This window comes from Ctenopharyngodon idella, chromosome 19, assembly GCF_019924925.1.
Source record: "Ctenopharyngodon idella isolate HZGC_01 chromosome 19, HZGC01, whole genome shotgun sequence".
In the NCBI taxonomy this organism is placed as follows: Eukaryota; Metazoa; Chordata; class Actinopteri; order Cypriniformes; family Xenocyprididae; genus Ctenopharyngodon; species Ctenopharyngodon idella.
In genome coordinates this window covers 1,943,734-1,960,452 of record NC_067238.1, presented here as the reverse complement: position 1 = coordinate 1,960,452, position 16,719 = coordinate 1,943,734, and the positions used below count along the sequence as shown (strand labels likewise).

The following is a 16,719-nucleotide window of genomic DNA, read 5'->3' as shown; positions in this document are numbered from 1 at the left end:
TCTGCCATAGAGAAACGATGATCCAGAGGCATCAAAACATTACGATACCATGTGTGCTAATACTGTGGGGCGAGATCGCTAAGAATGAACTGATAGCGTTGTTTATTTGCATGCATTTTATGCATTGTTTTAACACCCCATTCACTAAAGGAAATATGCAAATGAGACAACAGAGCAAAAACACCCACACAATTAATGCTAAACCATTTGTCCAGGGGAAATTTCCTTCCTATTCACAGAAATGTACCCAGATAATGGCTGAAAGACAGTGAGTGGGCAAACTTTTATTAATAGTTGGAATGGGTACTGTTTTAAGTCTGATGGACCATCAGTAACCAATTTATAATACAAGAACTCAAATTCAGTGCATAATATTGTGACAAAAGTCAAAGTTCAAATCATTAAGAGAAAGTAAATCCTGCAGAACCTGAAGTTCTCTTATGATCAGATCTAGGGTTATTAGCGTGGCTTTTAACGAGTGAAGTTTGACAGTGTTTGGAGATCTCTTACCTTGAGGCCCAGCAGTGCCCCCGTGTCTCTGGGCACTGTGCCATCTTTCATCCGCTTGTTTAGCACTATCCGCCCTATTAGGCGCTCTCCATCTTTGGATGGCTGCCATGTCACCGGGTGCTATGGGGTCAAAGTGGCAATACACCTTTGGTTTTTATACAAGCATCCACACTGCACATTACACACACACACGTACAGGCTCAGGGAGGAGGGTGAACTCTTATTTGCTGAAGACACAAACCATCCCAAGGTGTTACATAAAAATAAGGTATTGTTTTAGTCAACATGAAATACATTCACAACCTATTTTCATTTTTTAATCGAAAATATATTCGAGTGAAACAGGACATTCAACGAAAAAAAGTAGGATGGAATTTGATTTTATCTATTGAGAATTGATTGAGTCATGATATGTTGGCATTATAGAGCAGAATGGAGTTATCCATTCATTTTATTATGCAGAAATGATAAGACCAGGAACACACATTTCATGTTGACTTTAAAAGGATATTTTTTGTGAATCCTGTCATGAGGAATATATAAAAGCAATAAATACCATAACGTTTACAGTATTTAAAGAAATTATTCACACAAAATTGAAAATCCCGTCATCATTTTCTTACTCTCATGTCATAAACCAATATTATAAAGAAAAGCCTGAAAAAGTTCTCATCCTCTGTAGTTCTCAAATCTATTATACACTTAGATTCAATTCATACGGCGCATCAAGACATGCAGTGCCAAATTCAACATAATTATGTATAATATTTTTTTGTCTTTCTAGGGTACGTTTACACGACAACGATGTACTAAAAACGGAAATGTTTATTCTTCACATTTTTTGTATACAGATGACAATGTTGTCAAAATGATTGTCGTTCAAACGGATCAACTAAAAACGCTGTATTATGCATGCCAGGACAGTAGTTGGCGAAGTCACTTTGTAAAGAAACACTACGCACCTAGACTAAACATGTTATATGCATGAGCATGACGTCACCATTTTCATGTGTTTTTGTAGTTTACATGGAGACGATAACGGTATCGTTTTCAAAAATGTACACTTTGAATCCCGTTTTCAAAAGCTTGCGTTTTCAGGCCCCCATAATGCGTTGTTGTGCAAATTAACGGCCAAAACACATAAAAAGTTTTCCATTTGTAGTTGAAAATGGCGTAGTGTAAACGACCCCTTATTGTCTTGACACTGGTGTTAAACTTTGCACCATATTTGAATTAAATGATGCTTAAGAGCTGCAGGGAAGGAGAAGATAATCAGCTATTAACAACATTTACATTATTACATACTTTTACAAACTTTGTAAAAATTAGTGACTTGTTCCGCACTTAAAGCTACTGTATGGCTTAACTTGGAAAATATAAAATGATTTGTATAGAGCACTTTTTGGTACAGTACATGTTTTTTGCCATTGTTTGAGCCTGACAGCCTCAGTCCCCATTATGAATAAGAGCACTCTAAACATCCTGCAGTACATCTTCTGTTGTGTTCCACAGAGGGAAAAAAGTCATACAGGTCTGGAACGACATGAGGGAGAGTAAACGATGACAGAATCTTGGCATTTGCTAACAGCATAAAAGTAATTGTCTTCAAAATAATTTTACACCCTGTAGGGGACGGTTTGTGCGTTCATCAAGTACAGACACAATAGACAGGACAGGGTGAGAGATATCAAGCACACAATTCTGTGCACAGCAACTCACAGTAGTGAACTAGATCAGCAGTTCTCAACTGGTGGATCACAATGCTGTTCTCATAGGGCAGATATTATTAGATTAAAGCAATAAGCCCCAAGAACCCATGGTTTACAGTGATTTTAGAACAGCTACAGGCACAATGCGGAGCAGAGCTGTACAGTAATACGTACGTAATGACGTCACAAGTGTGTGTTTATACAGCATTTTAGATCTTAGAATGCAACTCAACCAATCATGATTAAAGGGTTAGTTCACCCAAAAATGAAAATTCTGTCATTATTTACTCTATGTACTTTATGTACTCACCCGTAAGACCTTCGGAACACAAATTAAGATATTTTTGATAAAATCCGATGACTCAGTGAGGCCTGCATTGCCAGCAAGACAATTAACACTTTCAATGGCCAGAAAGCTACTAAAGACCTATTTAAAACAGTTCATGTGACTACAGCTGTTCAACCTTAATGTTATGAAGCGACGAGAATACTTTTTGCGCGCAAAAAACAAAACAAAATAACGACTTTATTCAACAATATCTAGTGATGGGTGATTTCAAAACACTGCTTCATGAAGCTTCGAAGCTTTATGAATCTTTTGTTTCGAAATCAGTGGTTCGGAGCGCTTATCAAACTGCCAAAGTCACGTGATTTCAGTAAACGAGGCTTCGTTACGTCATAAGGGTTTCGAAAATTCAATGGTTCACCACTGGGGGGCGTGACTTTGGCAGTTTGATACAAGCTCCGAACCACTGATTTGAAAAAAAAAGATTCGTAAAGCTTCGAAGCTTTATGAAGCAGTGTTTTGAAATCACCCATCACTAGATATTCTTGAATAAAGTTGTTATTTTGCACACAAAAAGTATTCTCGTCGCTTCATAACATTAAGGTTGAACCACTGTAGTCACATGAACTTTTTTAAATGTGTCTTTAGTAGCTTTCTGGGCACTGAAAGTGTTAATTGTCTTGCTGGCAATGCAGGCCTTCACAGCTATCGGATTTTATGAAAAACATCTTCATTTGTGTTCCGAAGATGAACAAAGGACTTATGGGTGTGGAACGACACGAGGGTGAGTAATTAATGACATAATTTTCATTTTTGGGTGAACTAACCCTTTAGGGTGCAGAACTATTCATTTTATTAAAACAATATTAAATGCAAACAACTTTTAGTGGGTATGGTTTATAGTATGGGATGCAGACAGCCCCTTTTCAATGCAAATAATAAAAAGAAAAAAACAGAATTACCAATTTATATTTTGTTTTTGACAATGAAGGCTGTCAATCCAATAAAACGTTAAGTTTTTGCACAAATTCATAGTTTTTAGCATAGATTCTTCAGTGACTTACTAGTAAAATTGGACAGATTTTCTAACATGGACAGGTTGTTATTAGACAAGTGTGTTACAAAAGTGTCCAGCGACAATCAAACTCTCTTTCCAACCCGAAACAGTCAGAAGATATTTAATGCTTAATATATGTAGAGGGGGATTTTTGACAAATAAGGTTTTACTGTGAAGTGCAATGCAGCAGAAATAAAAACCAAACCATTAACAAAATGTCTCATTACATTTTGTGGTTAGAATTTGAGACTAAAACTTAATCTTACATGCTTTTTGCTTCATCGCAAAACATCGCAACACAATGCCAAAAAGACATTTTTGAACCAGTTGAAGCAAAACCAGTTGAGAAGCACTGATCTAGATCAATCCATTAATCAAAGACAAAAGCAAAGTAAACTGCTCTCACACCCTCAAGCAGTATGGATGTAGCAAGCTACTTCTATTCACTATTGTGAAAGACGTGGTAAACAAACAAAAACAAAAGACAGGGTAGGAAAGGGCAGCATGAAGAATGAGACAGTGAAAAGGGGAAAAGAAAAACAACTGCTTAGTGCAAGATTGATTCCCACACTAGTCTATCCCTGTGTTTAAGCTGAGACTGAAGGATTGAGTGGAAAAAATCATGTCAGGAAATCCCAAAGGAGGAAACAGTGTGAGAAGGTAACGTGACCAAGTGAGGAAAACAGGTTTGCAATCAGAATGGAGCGTCTGTCCGCATCGAGAAGCATGCAGCATATGGAGCAAACAGTGCCAGGAAGTTTGTCATTCATCTTTCTGTGTGTTAGGATGCGCTATGACTTTGCAGCCAGAAGATAGTGGAGCCAAGCAAACAAGAGGGTTCTCCTCTCTTCTGAGAGGCACGATTAGAGTAGAAAACCCTCTAGGGGTAGAAACAGACAGTGAAAGTGTCGAGCAGGTCAGTCACAGGAAGCGAGAGGCAGGCGGCAGGAAGTCGTCTCAGTACCTTGTCGCTATGGCTATGCTCCTCGTTTAGCGTGGTGCTACTGCACGTGTCAACCCCTGAATCTTTGACCTGCGGCTCGCACCACTCCACGTCTTCGTCGTGAGAGCGTTCCCAAAATCGCACCACTGTCTTTTGCCTCTCAGACAGGGCGTAACTGGCGTCCAAAAAATATGCCTGCTCATTTGTTTTTCTTTTTCCCCTTTGAATGTTGCCTAAAAGTTATGGATGATATAAAAAAGGAGGAGAAACAAAACATGCAGAGGTGAATTTAACGAGGGGAAATGGGGTGAGAGGGTCAGAAGCCTCACCATAGACATTGAGGAGGCCTCGCTATGCCAAGACGCATGGTCCCACCAGTGACCATCCATATCTCCTGAGGACAGCACAGTGAGAGGGCACACACACATAAACTTATATAGTCAAATATACAACATTCATTTATGCACACACTTTCACCCTCTTACAGCTCTCTTAAAGGAATAGGTCAACAAAAATGAACATTCTGGCATCATTTTCACACCCTCATATCAATCCACGCCTGTAGAGATATTTTAAAGAATGTACTAGCCATGTTTTGTTTCATGCAGTCATAATGAATGGGGACTGAAACGTTCAGTTTCAAAAAGGACATTTGTGATAGAAATCTATCACAAATGTTTGAATTATGATTCTAAACAGGATCTTTTCGATGAATCAGTTGATCTGGTTCACAATAGGGATGGGCGATACTAAACTTTTTTAATTTGATACGATGCATAATTTTTGTTACAATTTTAACAATACTGATATTAATCATCCCCTTGGAATTATAAGGTTCTATATGACTTATTCTGTGACTTATTTACATTATGTGATGTGATTTTTTTTTATTTATTTTTTTTATTTTTTTTTTAAGTTATGTACATTTTTTGGACTTTTTATTTAGAAAACAAAAAGGTTCTATCTACAAAGTTGAATGGAATGCAAAAACTTTGAAGCTTAATATCTCAAAATTGCTCAGAATGCATATAGAACCTTATAATTCCAAGGGGACATACCAATATTTGAACTGATTAATTCTTAAATTGTCTGTGGTTTTTCAAAATAATGTTTATTTTTAGAAGAAGGAAAAAAAAAGATCATTACGCTTAAAGGCAAAGCGCATCTACATAACACATACTGGCTATTAATAACAAATTTATCACAAAAGCAAATATGAGCTCAATTAAATAAAAAATGTGTGTACTAATAGGTAATAAAAAATATTCTCATATTTTACAGAAATATTGTGATTAAATAATAATAAAGTAATTTATTATAACATAAATATGAATAAATACCATGCTACATTTCCTTTCTGCCATTCTCTCCATCTCTCAGTTTAATGCAAAAGTGAGTATGTGTGTGTGATGTGACTTCTCACAAGTCATGTGACATAGGTCAGCTAAATATGTCAGTGGTGTTTTGGCACAAACATTAAAAAAAGTACTGAAAACATCTGGAAGTGATGCAGAAACCCACATTTGTACTGATATATTTTTAAAGCAATCGATACCAAATAAATAGCTTGATATATCGATACTGCAGTATTGATGTGCCCATCCCTAGTTCACAAAAATAAATCACAATTCATTTATTAATGAATTGGAATGATAAATTCAAGAGTTAAACTTACTGACTCAATTATTTAATTGCAGTGGTTAAGAACTCAATGGTTTTGAAGATTATCAATGAAAATTTGGGTCTTTTGATTATAGCTACCGTATCAATTAGAATATAATGCACAGGTCATAAAGACTACTTTTATGGTCCCCATTCACTGTAATTACATGGAAAAAAATCCCAGAGCATTCTTTAAAAAAAAAAATCTCTTTTGCATTCCACAGAAGACTGTAAGTCACACAGGACTAGAACGACATGAGGGTGACTACATGATGACAGAATTTTCATTTTTGGGTCAATTATCCCTTTAAATTAACATATTAGTAATTAATATTACTTTTATACACACATTTACCTATTCAAAAATGGAAAGCAACAACAAATACAGATATTTTAAAGGTCTATAGTGTTACATAAACCCAGCATGGGTGATAGTGTTACATAAAAACCAACACCAAAACTACAAAACACCAAAACAACAATTTGGCAGAAAGAAAAAGACAGCTTCTATCAGCTTATTAGCTCAACATCTGACAGTTTTCCACTGAAGTAAATCATTTGACTACCATACATCTAGACAGCATCATTTCAGTTTTTAGTTAAGAAATCTATATCTGGTTGGTTGTACACAAGACACATTGCTGTTTGATATTGCTCTTTGCTGTGCATACTATTTTGCTGTGATGTTAAATTTTGATAATGGGACATTTAACATATTATATATTGTGCAAATTTTCTATTATAAATACATTAACATATATAGTTTTAACATAGTAAAGCATTACTTTTAAAAGTATTTTTTTCCAACGATAACAGTTCAATTTTGTCAGTATGACTAGTAGACTTATTATCTGACAATACTTCTCTTTACTTGCAATTGGTTACAAGGGTTAGCAAGTAGATGGGATTGCAATGCAGTAATATTGTACTGATACCTTCTTATCAGTACAAAACAAGCTGGACTGGATTCATTTATGTAAACCATCATCATAGGATTCACTTGAAACGTGCAAAATAGTTACCTGTGACTGTACTGTCAGTACAGAAGGAACAATATCTTTAATTAAGAAACCAAGCTGTAGTTTGAATATGAAAAATATGGCTTTTTTTTTGCATCCATAACTTTAACAGCCAAATTCGTTGCAATATTACAAAAGCACTATAATAAATTAAAAAAAAACAACAACAACTGTATCCTACCATACAGCATAGAAACTTTAATATTGCAGAAGTCTGATTACTGCCGCCAACATTGCATCATCCTGCTCCCAATTTCCCTGCCAACAAGCAATGGTATCTGTATTCTACCATGAAAAGAACGAGCATTGTAAAAGCTTACTTCAGTAGACATTACTTCTGCTTTAACATACACCATGCCTCACAAACCAGAAGCATTTGCCATTCGTCGAAGCTTCATATGTAGACCATCCCCAGCATCTTCAGGAAAAAAGAATCTGTTCTTTGTAGTCACAATATATTGTTGATAATCCGTCTTTGCTACACCACCTCTTCCAAACCGTGGCAAGTTAAAGTTCCGCAAAGCTGATTTACTCAACCATGTCCACCGGGACAACGACCAGTACTCAACTGCAGCTCTTCAAGTCACACTTGTGTCAGTACTTAAAAGATCTGGCACATTTCCTTCAAGGAAGATGTCACACCCCAACGTTTGCCATTTTTTTATTGCCTCTCACTGTGTAGTTCTTTCCCTCTCTCTCTCCTTGCACCGAAATGGAGTTCATGCCTTAGAATAATGAGCTTACTGTTATTCTTGTAAGCCAGCTCAAACACCCTGCCCTACATAGTCCCCGCATCACTACAGACTATTTCCCCGAGTTTGCCGGGCTGATCTCTGACTCTGAGAACCCCTACAGCTCGCTCATGACTCCTTGGTAGCAAGCATTGGCCTCAATCACCTGCACCCAACCAATAGTCCTATCCCTTCCTTTAGTTTTTCTGTCCTTGTTATTGGTGGTTTTACACAAAAGTGAGAGTTCAGAGAGATCAAATAAGTTAGTAAGAAGTCATTTGAGACTGAAAAATACTTAAAAGCACACCTCAGCAGAGTCGTCACCAATCTAAGTGTTGACATTTTGGTGAAATATCGACTTACCACCATTTTCCCTGGCTTCACACAGTGTAGCGTCTCGGTGTGCGCCTCCACCCGTTTGCTACTTTGACCAAATCCTTTTCTCTTTTCGCAGGTGGGGAGGGAATTGAATACTTTGAACCAATCAGGTTGGGTTGTCACTGACTGATTGATGTATGTCCAATGGCACCCGACGGAAGGATAAGCTTGTCAGAGATCAAGCTTCTTCCTGTCTACAGTCAAGACGTGTGCCACTCATATGAGGTCAGAAGGAGTGACTGAATGTCTGCTAGATTTGTGGCAACCCTATAGAGTTTAAAGTTGGCTGTTCGATTGAGAATTTTGGGAAACAGTCACCGCCTAATGAAACACAAACATGGTTATTATCACCCTGAACTCCAAAACCAAACAATCGTTGGGAGTTTGTTGGGGTGGTGTGAACTAGCCATTAAATAGCAGACTGAAACAGAGAGGTAAAAAATGAGCATGGTTGAAGGTGGTAGCAAGTGTCTCTTTGGGTCACCATGTGTCCTATATTCTTTAAAATTCTGCTCCACTGTAGTCTCTTGAGTGCATTAAGTAGCTGTGGTGGAGATGTGGCCATGACAGATGCACTGGTGCAATTTCACTTTCTAACTTTGACATGGAAGTGACCCTCTACCACTGCAAAGCTGCTGGGACTCCCTATCCCTACCTCTGCAGATGAAGGAAAGGCTCTAGGGAGCTCTCTCGAGACTGCTCCTGTGCAAAGAGGCTTATCCAATTGAGCTAATTGTGACCCTGACAACATCAGAGCTTTTATGGGAGGGGCCAGAAACACAGGGCATATCTTGCATGGTAGAAGAAAAAGCAGGAAGAGGAAGGTATAGTTCACGGACAGTAAAGAAAGTAGTATTCCATAACCCTTCCTGGTATCCTAACATGGATAACAAGCACGCAGAGAAAATTTTAACATTTGCTGAAACCCTCTGATATAAGCAACCGCTGATCAATGAGAATTTCAAAGAGTAAAGTTGTGTTTTCAGACATCCAATCTCCTGTATTCTCACTCATTTTAAACTGACCCGGCTCCTAATGCAACTCAAACTGTTGTACCTTCAAAGGTACAATTTTTGCACATATTTTGACAATGCAGGACAATGCACAGGTATTTCACACCAGATGCATAGTTCTTTAATACATTCTGAATGCTTAAGTTGCAGTCCAAAACAGTAAATCTAAGCACCTTACAGTTAAAAGTTTGCTTCAAGAATGAACAATGGCAATGATGTGTGGTATGAAAAAAAATACAACAGAACAAACTGAAATACTGAAAAGGGTCATGTATATCAGGGGTTCTCAAAGTGGGGTCCGCAAAATATTTTCAGGGCCCTATGATTTCCATAATGGAGAAAACGCGGACATAATCACAGAATCTAGTCATAAAAATTTAATTTACATTATGTCACAGAATTTGCCAAATTTTGGATGAATAAATCAAAAGTATGAGTATGAACTTATGTCTGTCAATCTTAAAGCTCAAAAAGACTGCTATTTAAACAGTTTTGTGCAAGTTCTGCTTGTCTCTGTGTGAATGAGCGCAGCAGGCGATCAGTTTCGTCTATACACATACAGTACTCAGGCACGCGAGATGCTTGTGATGTTTTTAGCAGCTGCCATCTCACTATATAAGGACATGAACACATGAACTTATTCTTCAGACCAGCTCTGAGAGTCACTTCACCAGCATTTCTCCATTTCATTCGATGAAACTATCGTCATATCTAGTGTTGTCAAAAGTACCGGTACTTCGGTACCAAGTCGGTACTGAAATTTTGAAAATGTGATGATACCCGCATTTTTGTAGTACCGAGAATCCGGGTATTTAGGGCTGTGCCAGTATTTACTTGAATATGAAACGAGTGAAGCACAAAGCTTTGTTTACAAAAGAAATAATAGGTTAGCAATTAAATGTGATGTCGCAGCCTTGGAAACATTTTGGTTCATGTCGAATGAGAGAGGTACGTGAGTCCTTTTGCTTGCGCGTCAATTTCTATTTAACACAGTTTGTGCTTGTTATTAGAATTTATAAGGCGCGTCAAGTTTATTTGTATAGCGCGTATCACACACGGCGGTGATTTTTACTTTCGCTTTTTTCTGACAGCGCAAAATCAAACATAGCCTGAATGTCTTGCCTCTGCAGAGGATAAAACTAGCTCTTCAGACCTTTTACAACAAGTGTCAGTTGCTTGTAACATCTGGAGATAACATGAAGATATTATTAAAGAGAAATGGTCTCTTTCCTGCTCGTGTCTCACATCTCTCTCAAAGAGCAGAGCGGTAGGCTATATGACGCATCTTTGTGTGGAAATAAAAAAACGAATGTTTTTAAATAATATTTAACTTTCTTATTATTTAGGTTACCATTATTTACCGATATTTATTTAATAGTTTTACAGGCTGTAGTATGTTGTTTCACTGACGGAATAGCTAAAATAAACACGCACGTCTGTTACCCTTGTTGAAAAAACCAGCATATGCTGGTAAGGTAGGTTTTGAAGCTGGTATGCTTGTTTGAGCTGGTCCAGGACCAGCTTAGGACCAGCATGGACCTGCATAGGACCAGCACTTGACCAGCATAAACCAGCTCAAACCAGCATACCAGCTTCAAAACCTACCTTAACCAGCATACGCTGGTTTTTTCAACAGTACAAAATGGATGTTTGAGCATTTATTTATTTTTTTTATATTTCAAAATTTATTTCATTGAGGTAGCCTGTATATACACACACACAAACATACACACATGCTCCAAATCATATTTAATATGTTTTTAAAATAGACTATATAAAATAGTAAAATAGTTCGAACAGATTTTGCTGTGGTACCGAAATTGGTACCAAGAACCGTAAAATTTTCATGGTATTGGTACCGACTACTGGAATTTTGGTACTGTGACAACACTAGTCATATCATATGCAAACAGAAACTCAAAGGTCTTCAAAATAACAAAATTGGTTTAACTTGAAGAAATTATTAACAAAAATATATTACTATTGTACAGAATGTACTTCTCACAGTAATAATAATAGTAATAATAATAATAATAAAATTATTAAAACTTTAATTTTTAAGGAATGTTTTAATGTTCCATGTTTTAATTTTAACAGTAAAACTCTGTTGTGCAGCACTTTGCTAAAAAAAGGAATTGTTACATTTTCATTTGATCACATTTTAAAAGATTATTTTTTTAAAAAGATTAGCCTTCATTTCATTACCGTCTTTTTTGATAATAAATTTGTATTAAAACATAAAAAAAAAATATATATAAATTTCATAGGGCCCTGTAAAAAAAATTAAGCTGTTAAAGTTTTATGAATTCAAATTGATTAGACATGCTTGATTATTATCGCGGACCAGTCCACTGATAGACGCCTGCTTTCAAACGCTCTCGCTTTCAAAACGCTTTCAAATTCAAACACTTCCATGTGCTTTCAAACGCTGCCGTGCATTGATCATTGTAGCCAATCACAGACATATCTGATGAGCGCGTCAACACAATGGCCAATCAGAGGTGTTTACGAATCTGCTCAAAAGTGCTCAAAGCGTCACATTTTTAAAATTTCAGTACCGACAGGTACAGAAGTCGGTACTTTTGAAACTCTAGTCAGGATGCGCCAGAAAAAACACTCCTGAAATACAGCATTGCTGGTCACCACCAGTATAACATACTGTATGTTTTGCATGCTGAGACCAGCATGGAATGCTGATTGCTGGTTTGCTGGTCCCCAGGATGTTAAGTGGGTGTGCTGGTCGACCAACTTTACCAGCACTAACTAGCACAAACCAGCCTGGAATTTTCAGCAGAGACAGTTTTTTCAACCAACGGAATCATCCAATGAACTAAACAAAGATATAACTCTCTGTTTCTTTTGATAGTTACAGACTGATATCAAACCTGTGGTGGTGACATAGATAAAGAAACATCAAGGATTGCTCTTAGCTCTTTGTCAGATCTACAGGACATTACATCATTGGGTCATTTGAGGTCATGGTAAAATACTCACTTTAACTGTCCTGTAGCAGAAGCTGTATAAATTCATATTGTAATGGAAATCAACTTGATACTGAATAGCGATGTAGGACTGTGTCCTCTGAAGCTTTACACATTATTCCCATTCACACTCTAGCATCTTCAGCCCAGCTTGCATTACATAATTAAACCTGCCTGAATAATGAAACAGCCTCCATGGTTTAAAACCCTGGTCATGTGACTCACCCCATGTAATTGCCAGTATCAGTGGATTCTCATTTACTGTACCTTAAATGCAGTTTTAAACTGAATTTAAAGGTGAGAGGTCACAGAATAAATTGCATTTTACAATTGATCTCAACAACTCTATAGCACAGAATTTAAAACTAAAAGAGATTTACAAAGAGATCTGCCAATTGTACTGAATCTGAGGTCAGTGTAACAACCTAGCAAGTCTTTTAACTTCATCTTCTCATTTTTCAACTTCCCATGTGATTGTGTCAAGAATGTTACTCAGGGATTACTGTTACAAAACATCACATTCACAATTAAAGCTGCAAGCAGCGATGAAAGGGCCCTCGCACCTGTGCCACCGCCACCCGGTGGCTTCAGGAAAAAAGAGCACGGTGGGCAATATGCATTTAAGTATATAAATATAGGAGGACTTCGTCAGTCATTTGTATTTGCCAGACTTCCTGCTACCAGCTGGTGGCGATATGACTATAACTTAATTTTGGCGTGTAGATGTCTTCAGGCCAGGGCACTTATCAAACATGTGAAGTTTGAGGCAGATTGGACATTGTATGCTTGAATTACAACAACTTCCTGTTTCGTGGCGTTAATCGCATACATTAGCACTTATCCAAGTGTTGCACGATTTAAAGTGTTTCTAGTATGTTTGGAACTTCATGGCATATTTAAATGTGTTTCAGGGAATACATTACAGTGCAAAGCATGCTATTTCCTGTTGCCAACAGATGGTGCTATGAATATTGGCATGTAGATGTCTTTAGGCTAGGACTCTATCACACATGTGAAGTTTGGGGCAGATCGGATATTGTATGCCTTAGTTACAACAGCTTCCTCTTTCATGGCGAAACATCAAATTTTGTCAGGCTGCCACGAACACGCCCTTCAACGAAAACTCAAGATCTTCGCTATTTAACATCGCTAAGGTCTTCAGATTAGACTGACCATGTATGATGTGGTTCTGGTTAAATCTCTATGAGGAGTTAATCACAGTGTAAAACATGTCATTCCCTGTTGCCCGCAGGTGGCGCTATGACTGTAACTGAATATTGCCATGTAGATGTCTTCAGGCCAGGACTCTAATAAAACATGTGAAGTTTGGGGCAGATCCGACATTGTATGCTTGAGTTACAACAACTTCCTTTTTCATGGCAAAACATCGAACTTTATCAGGCCGCCACGGACACGCCCTTTAGTGAAAACTCTAGAACTTCGCCATTTAACGTCGCAAAGGCCTTCAGATTAGACTGACCAAATATGATGTTGATCTGATTAAAGCTTCAGGAGGAGTTTGTTAAAGTACAACGTCTGGAAATGGCAAAAACTGCAAAAATTTTGCAGAGAAAACTCTTTGCACCCAGGGACTTTTTTGTAGGTATTGGGCTGTTACATCTGTCTACCGAATTTCATACCTGTATGTGAAACGTAGCGCGAAGGGCGCTTAATTGAAATTTTGTAGGTGCCGCTATCGAGCCATTTTGCCACACCTAATTCTGAAACCCATATCAGATGTAAATTTTCACCACTTCTGACACGTGTGCAAAGTTTCATGAGTTTGAGCATGTTTAGGCCCTCAAAAATGTGATTCATTTCGGAGAAGAAGAAGAATTGACTCACACCATCGGTGGTGCTCGGGCCCTAATTACTCACACACCCAGTCTGAGAGTCTCTCAAAGTCTGTTAAGGTATAGCCATACGGTATAAATGGTTTAATTATCTTTAAATAACTTAAAAATGCACTAAACATGAAATGTTTACTATTACAATCTATTTAATGATCAACACTGGCTTTTAACAACCCTTTCATCTGTACAATGGCATTAAGCACAACTGAAAACAAAACAAAACATGCAACAATTCATCAACCAACATGCAACAATTCATCAGCCAAAACTGACTTTCATTGAAGAGGGAGAACCAAGAAGAACCCATTAAAAGTAACCAAAATAATTTAAGATCAAGGATGTCAAACCACAAGATTCATCTGACTGGTGATTATTCCTTTAGTAATTGCATGTTTATGGCTGCGTCCAAAAGCTTAGGCAGCTAACTTGTTGCCTCTGCACTGACTTCAGGCAATGACAATGACTTCACAGGCAGTGTTTGCACACAAAGGTATCTCACAAAACTGATTTCAGACAGGCTTCTGAGGAAACAGTCTACTGATCTACAATAAAACAGAGCAAGCTTTGGTGATAACCAAGCAAATATTTCAGTATTATAATAATATTAATTTCTCGCTAGAACTGAAATCAAAAGTTAAAGAACTCATTCAAAAACATACATTTACACACAAACTGACCACCAACCGCAACTTTCAGCACAGGATAATGGGATATAGGCAGCAAAGGATACATCTATGCTGCCTTCAAAAATCGATTGGATGAAGGTATTACAGCAGACAGAAAGTGACAGAATCACTGAATTCGAGTGTGCCTTGTTGCCTTCCTACGTCTGTATGCTGACTGCGGAGGCAGCATTTTTCAGCTTTTGGATGCAGGCAATGTTTCACTGGCTTTTATTTGTTTCCCAATCTATACAACAGCATTAAACTCTCTGCTACCTCCATCAGCTCTGGAGCAACATGGTGGTTACCATAAAGGTACAGCTCTTTCTAGTCACATCTGAGAATACTTTTTTCACTGAAACACTGCAAATGTTCTCAATCAACAATGGAATTATTTCATTTTCAGTCAGCAGCGTTTACCTTTTTCACTGATGGACTCGCTCTCCAGCTCCACATCCTCACAGCTGGTGTACTCTGGCGTGGTGGCCAACTCCTCCTCTGAGCTGCTAAAGCTGCCCATGGTTCTGAGTTTGCCAAGGCGTTTGCTGCGGTTGGGTCGAGGTGGAGGAGGCCGAACCGATTCGGATTGGTCTGAGCTTAGAGAATCATTTCGCAGCATGCTATCCATTTTGTCCCGTTTGTTCCTGCGCATAGCTGAGCTAGGGTCCAAGTGGTGCTGTTGGGGTATGGGTTTCCTAGTCGGTTCCACCAGTCCTCGCCGGCTTTCACCCAGCACAGGGCTGCGGTGTGGTGTTGGTGGGCTATGATTTGATATTCGATGTCCCGGTGAGCTCCTGTCCACAGAGTATGAGAGTTGACTTGGGCCTCCCAAAAGAGGGATGCGCGACTTCCGCACACCGGGGCCATGCAGAGGCTCGTCAAGTTCTGTATAAGCAAGTGAGACGTCGCTATGGCGCCGCTCATGCCGAGCCCGTGACACCTGGGCGTGGATGCGCATCTGCTCCTCGTAGGGCTGGGGTTTGACCGGGTAGCGCGCCAGGTTGGGGTCACTGCGGTATCGGGCCTGGTATTCCTCCTCACGGCGCCTCTGGAGTTCATAGTCGTCTAACTGGCCGTCCAAACGCTGGCCTTGTGAGTGCCAGCGTCCTCGACTGTCTCGATAATCGCCCACCTCGTTGTACATTCTTGAACTCCTTGGCGAACGGCCAGGGTCACGTCCGTAGTCGGACGGAGAGCGGGGCATGCCACCTTCAGCCGGGGCATACTGTAATCCTCCTTCCCCCTCCCTTTGGTTATATGCCGCGTTTGGGTCCCTGGATGCTGAAGGGCTTCTGTTTCTAAGAATGGAACAAGAAGATAAGGTCAGTGTGACTGGTCAATACAGTGAGGCAAGGCTAAAGCAAATAATCAAATGTATTCAATCACAAATGAGCTTCGGGCGCCTCCATTTCTCTTCAGGCAATTCAGACAAGGGATGTGGGAAACTACATACTTTCAAAAGTAACTAGAGGGTGAGTTGTCTGAGTAACTAATCTACCTTAAGGAAGCCCTGTATATTTAGGGTATGATTTAGGGTAATGCCCAAGACAGTTCAGATGTGTTTCACATAGGATACATTATTGTGTTCAAAAACAGCTGGATGTAATGCAAAAGACTGGAATAGAATGCAGGGTCTCTGGATGATCATGGTGCAGGATACTAAAGACTGGTCAGAAATTATGAGAATAATCATGATTATTTTATTATATGGGCAGCCTCAATTTTTAACAGTAAAAAATAAAGGCCAAATCTGCATACAGGCATGAAACCACACAACTCTAGAGGGTAGAAAATTACAGAATTAAGTATTTTTCAAGAATTTTTTCATTCAATACAATTATAATACAAAAGCCAAATATTTAATTTTGGAAACAAAGTCATACTTTTTTTTTCACACTGTACAAATGAACCTTTC

The 16,719-nt window shown here is 38.5% G+C and overlaps 1 protein-coding gene across 16 annotated transcripts in view; it reads right to left on the bottom strand.

Annotated features, from left to right (window-relative positions):
• Positions 1 to 16,719, bottom strand: part of rims2b (regulating synaptic membrane exocytosis 2b) — a 156,592-nt gene that overhangs the window by 73,649 nt on the left and 66,224 nt on the right. For all 16 annotated transcript variants that reach the window (XM_051873788.1, XM_051873789.1, XM_051873795.1 and 13 more), the window contains exons 6-8: positions 15,225 to 16,102; positions 4,527 to 4,738; positions 511 to 630 (exon numbers count right to left, since the gene is read on the bottom strand). In XM_051873788.1, coding sequence (XP_051729748.1) covers positions 511 to 630; positions 4,527 to 4,738; positions 15,225 to 16,102 — 1,210 coding nt within the window. The remainder of the gene's footprint in view (positions 1 to 510; positions 631 to 4,526; positions 4,739 to 15,224; positions 16,103 to 16,719) is intronic.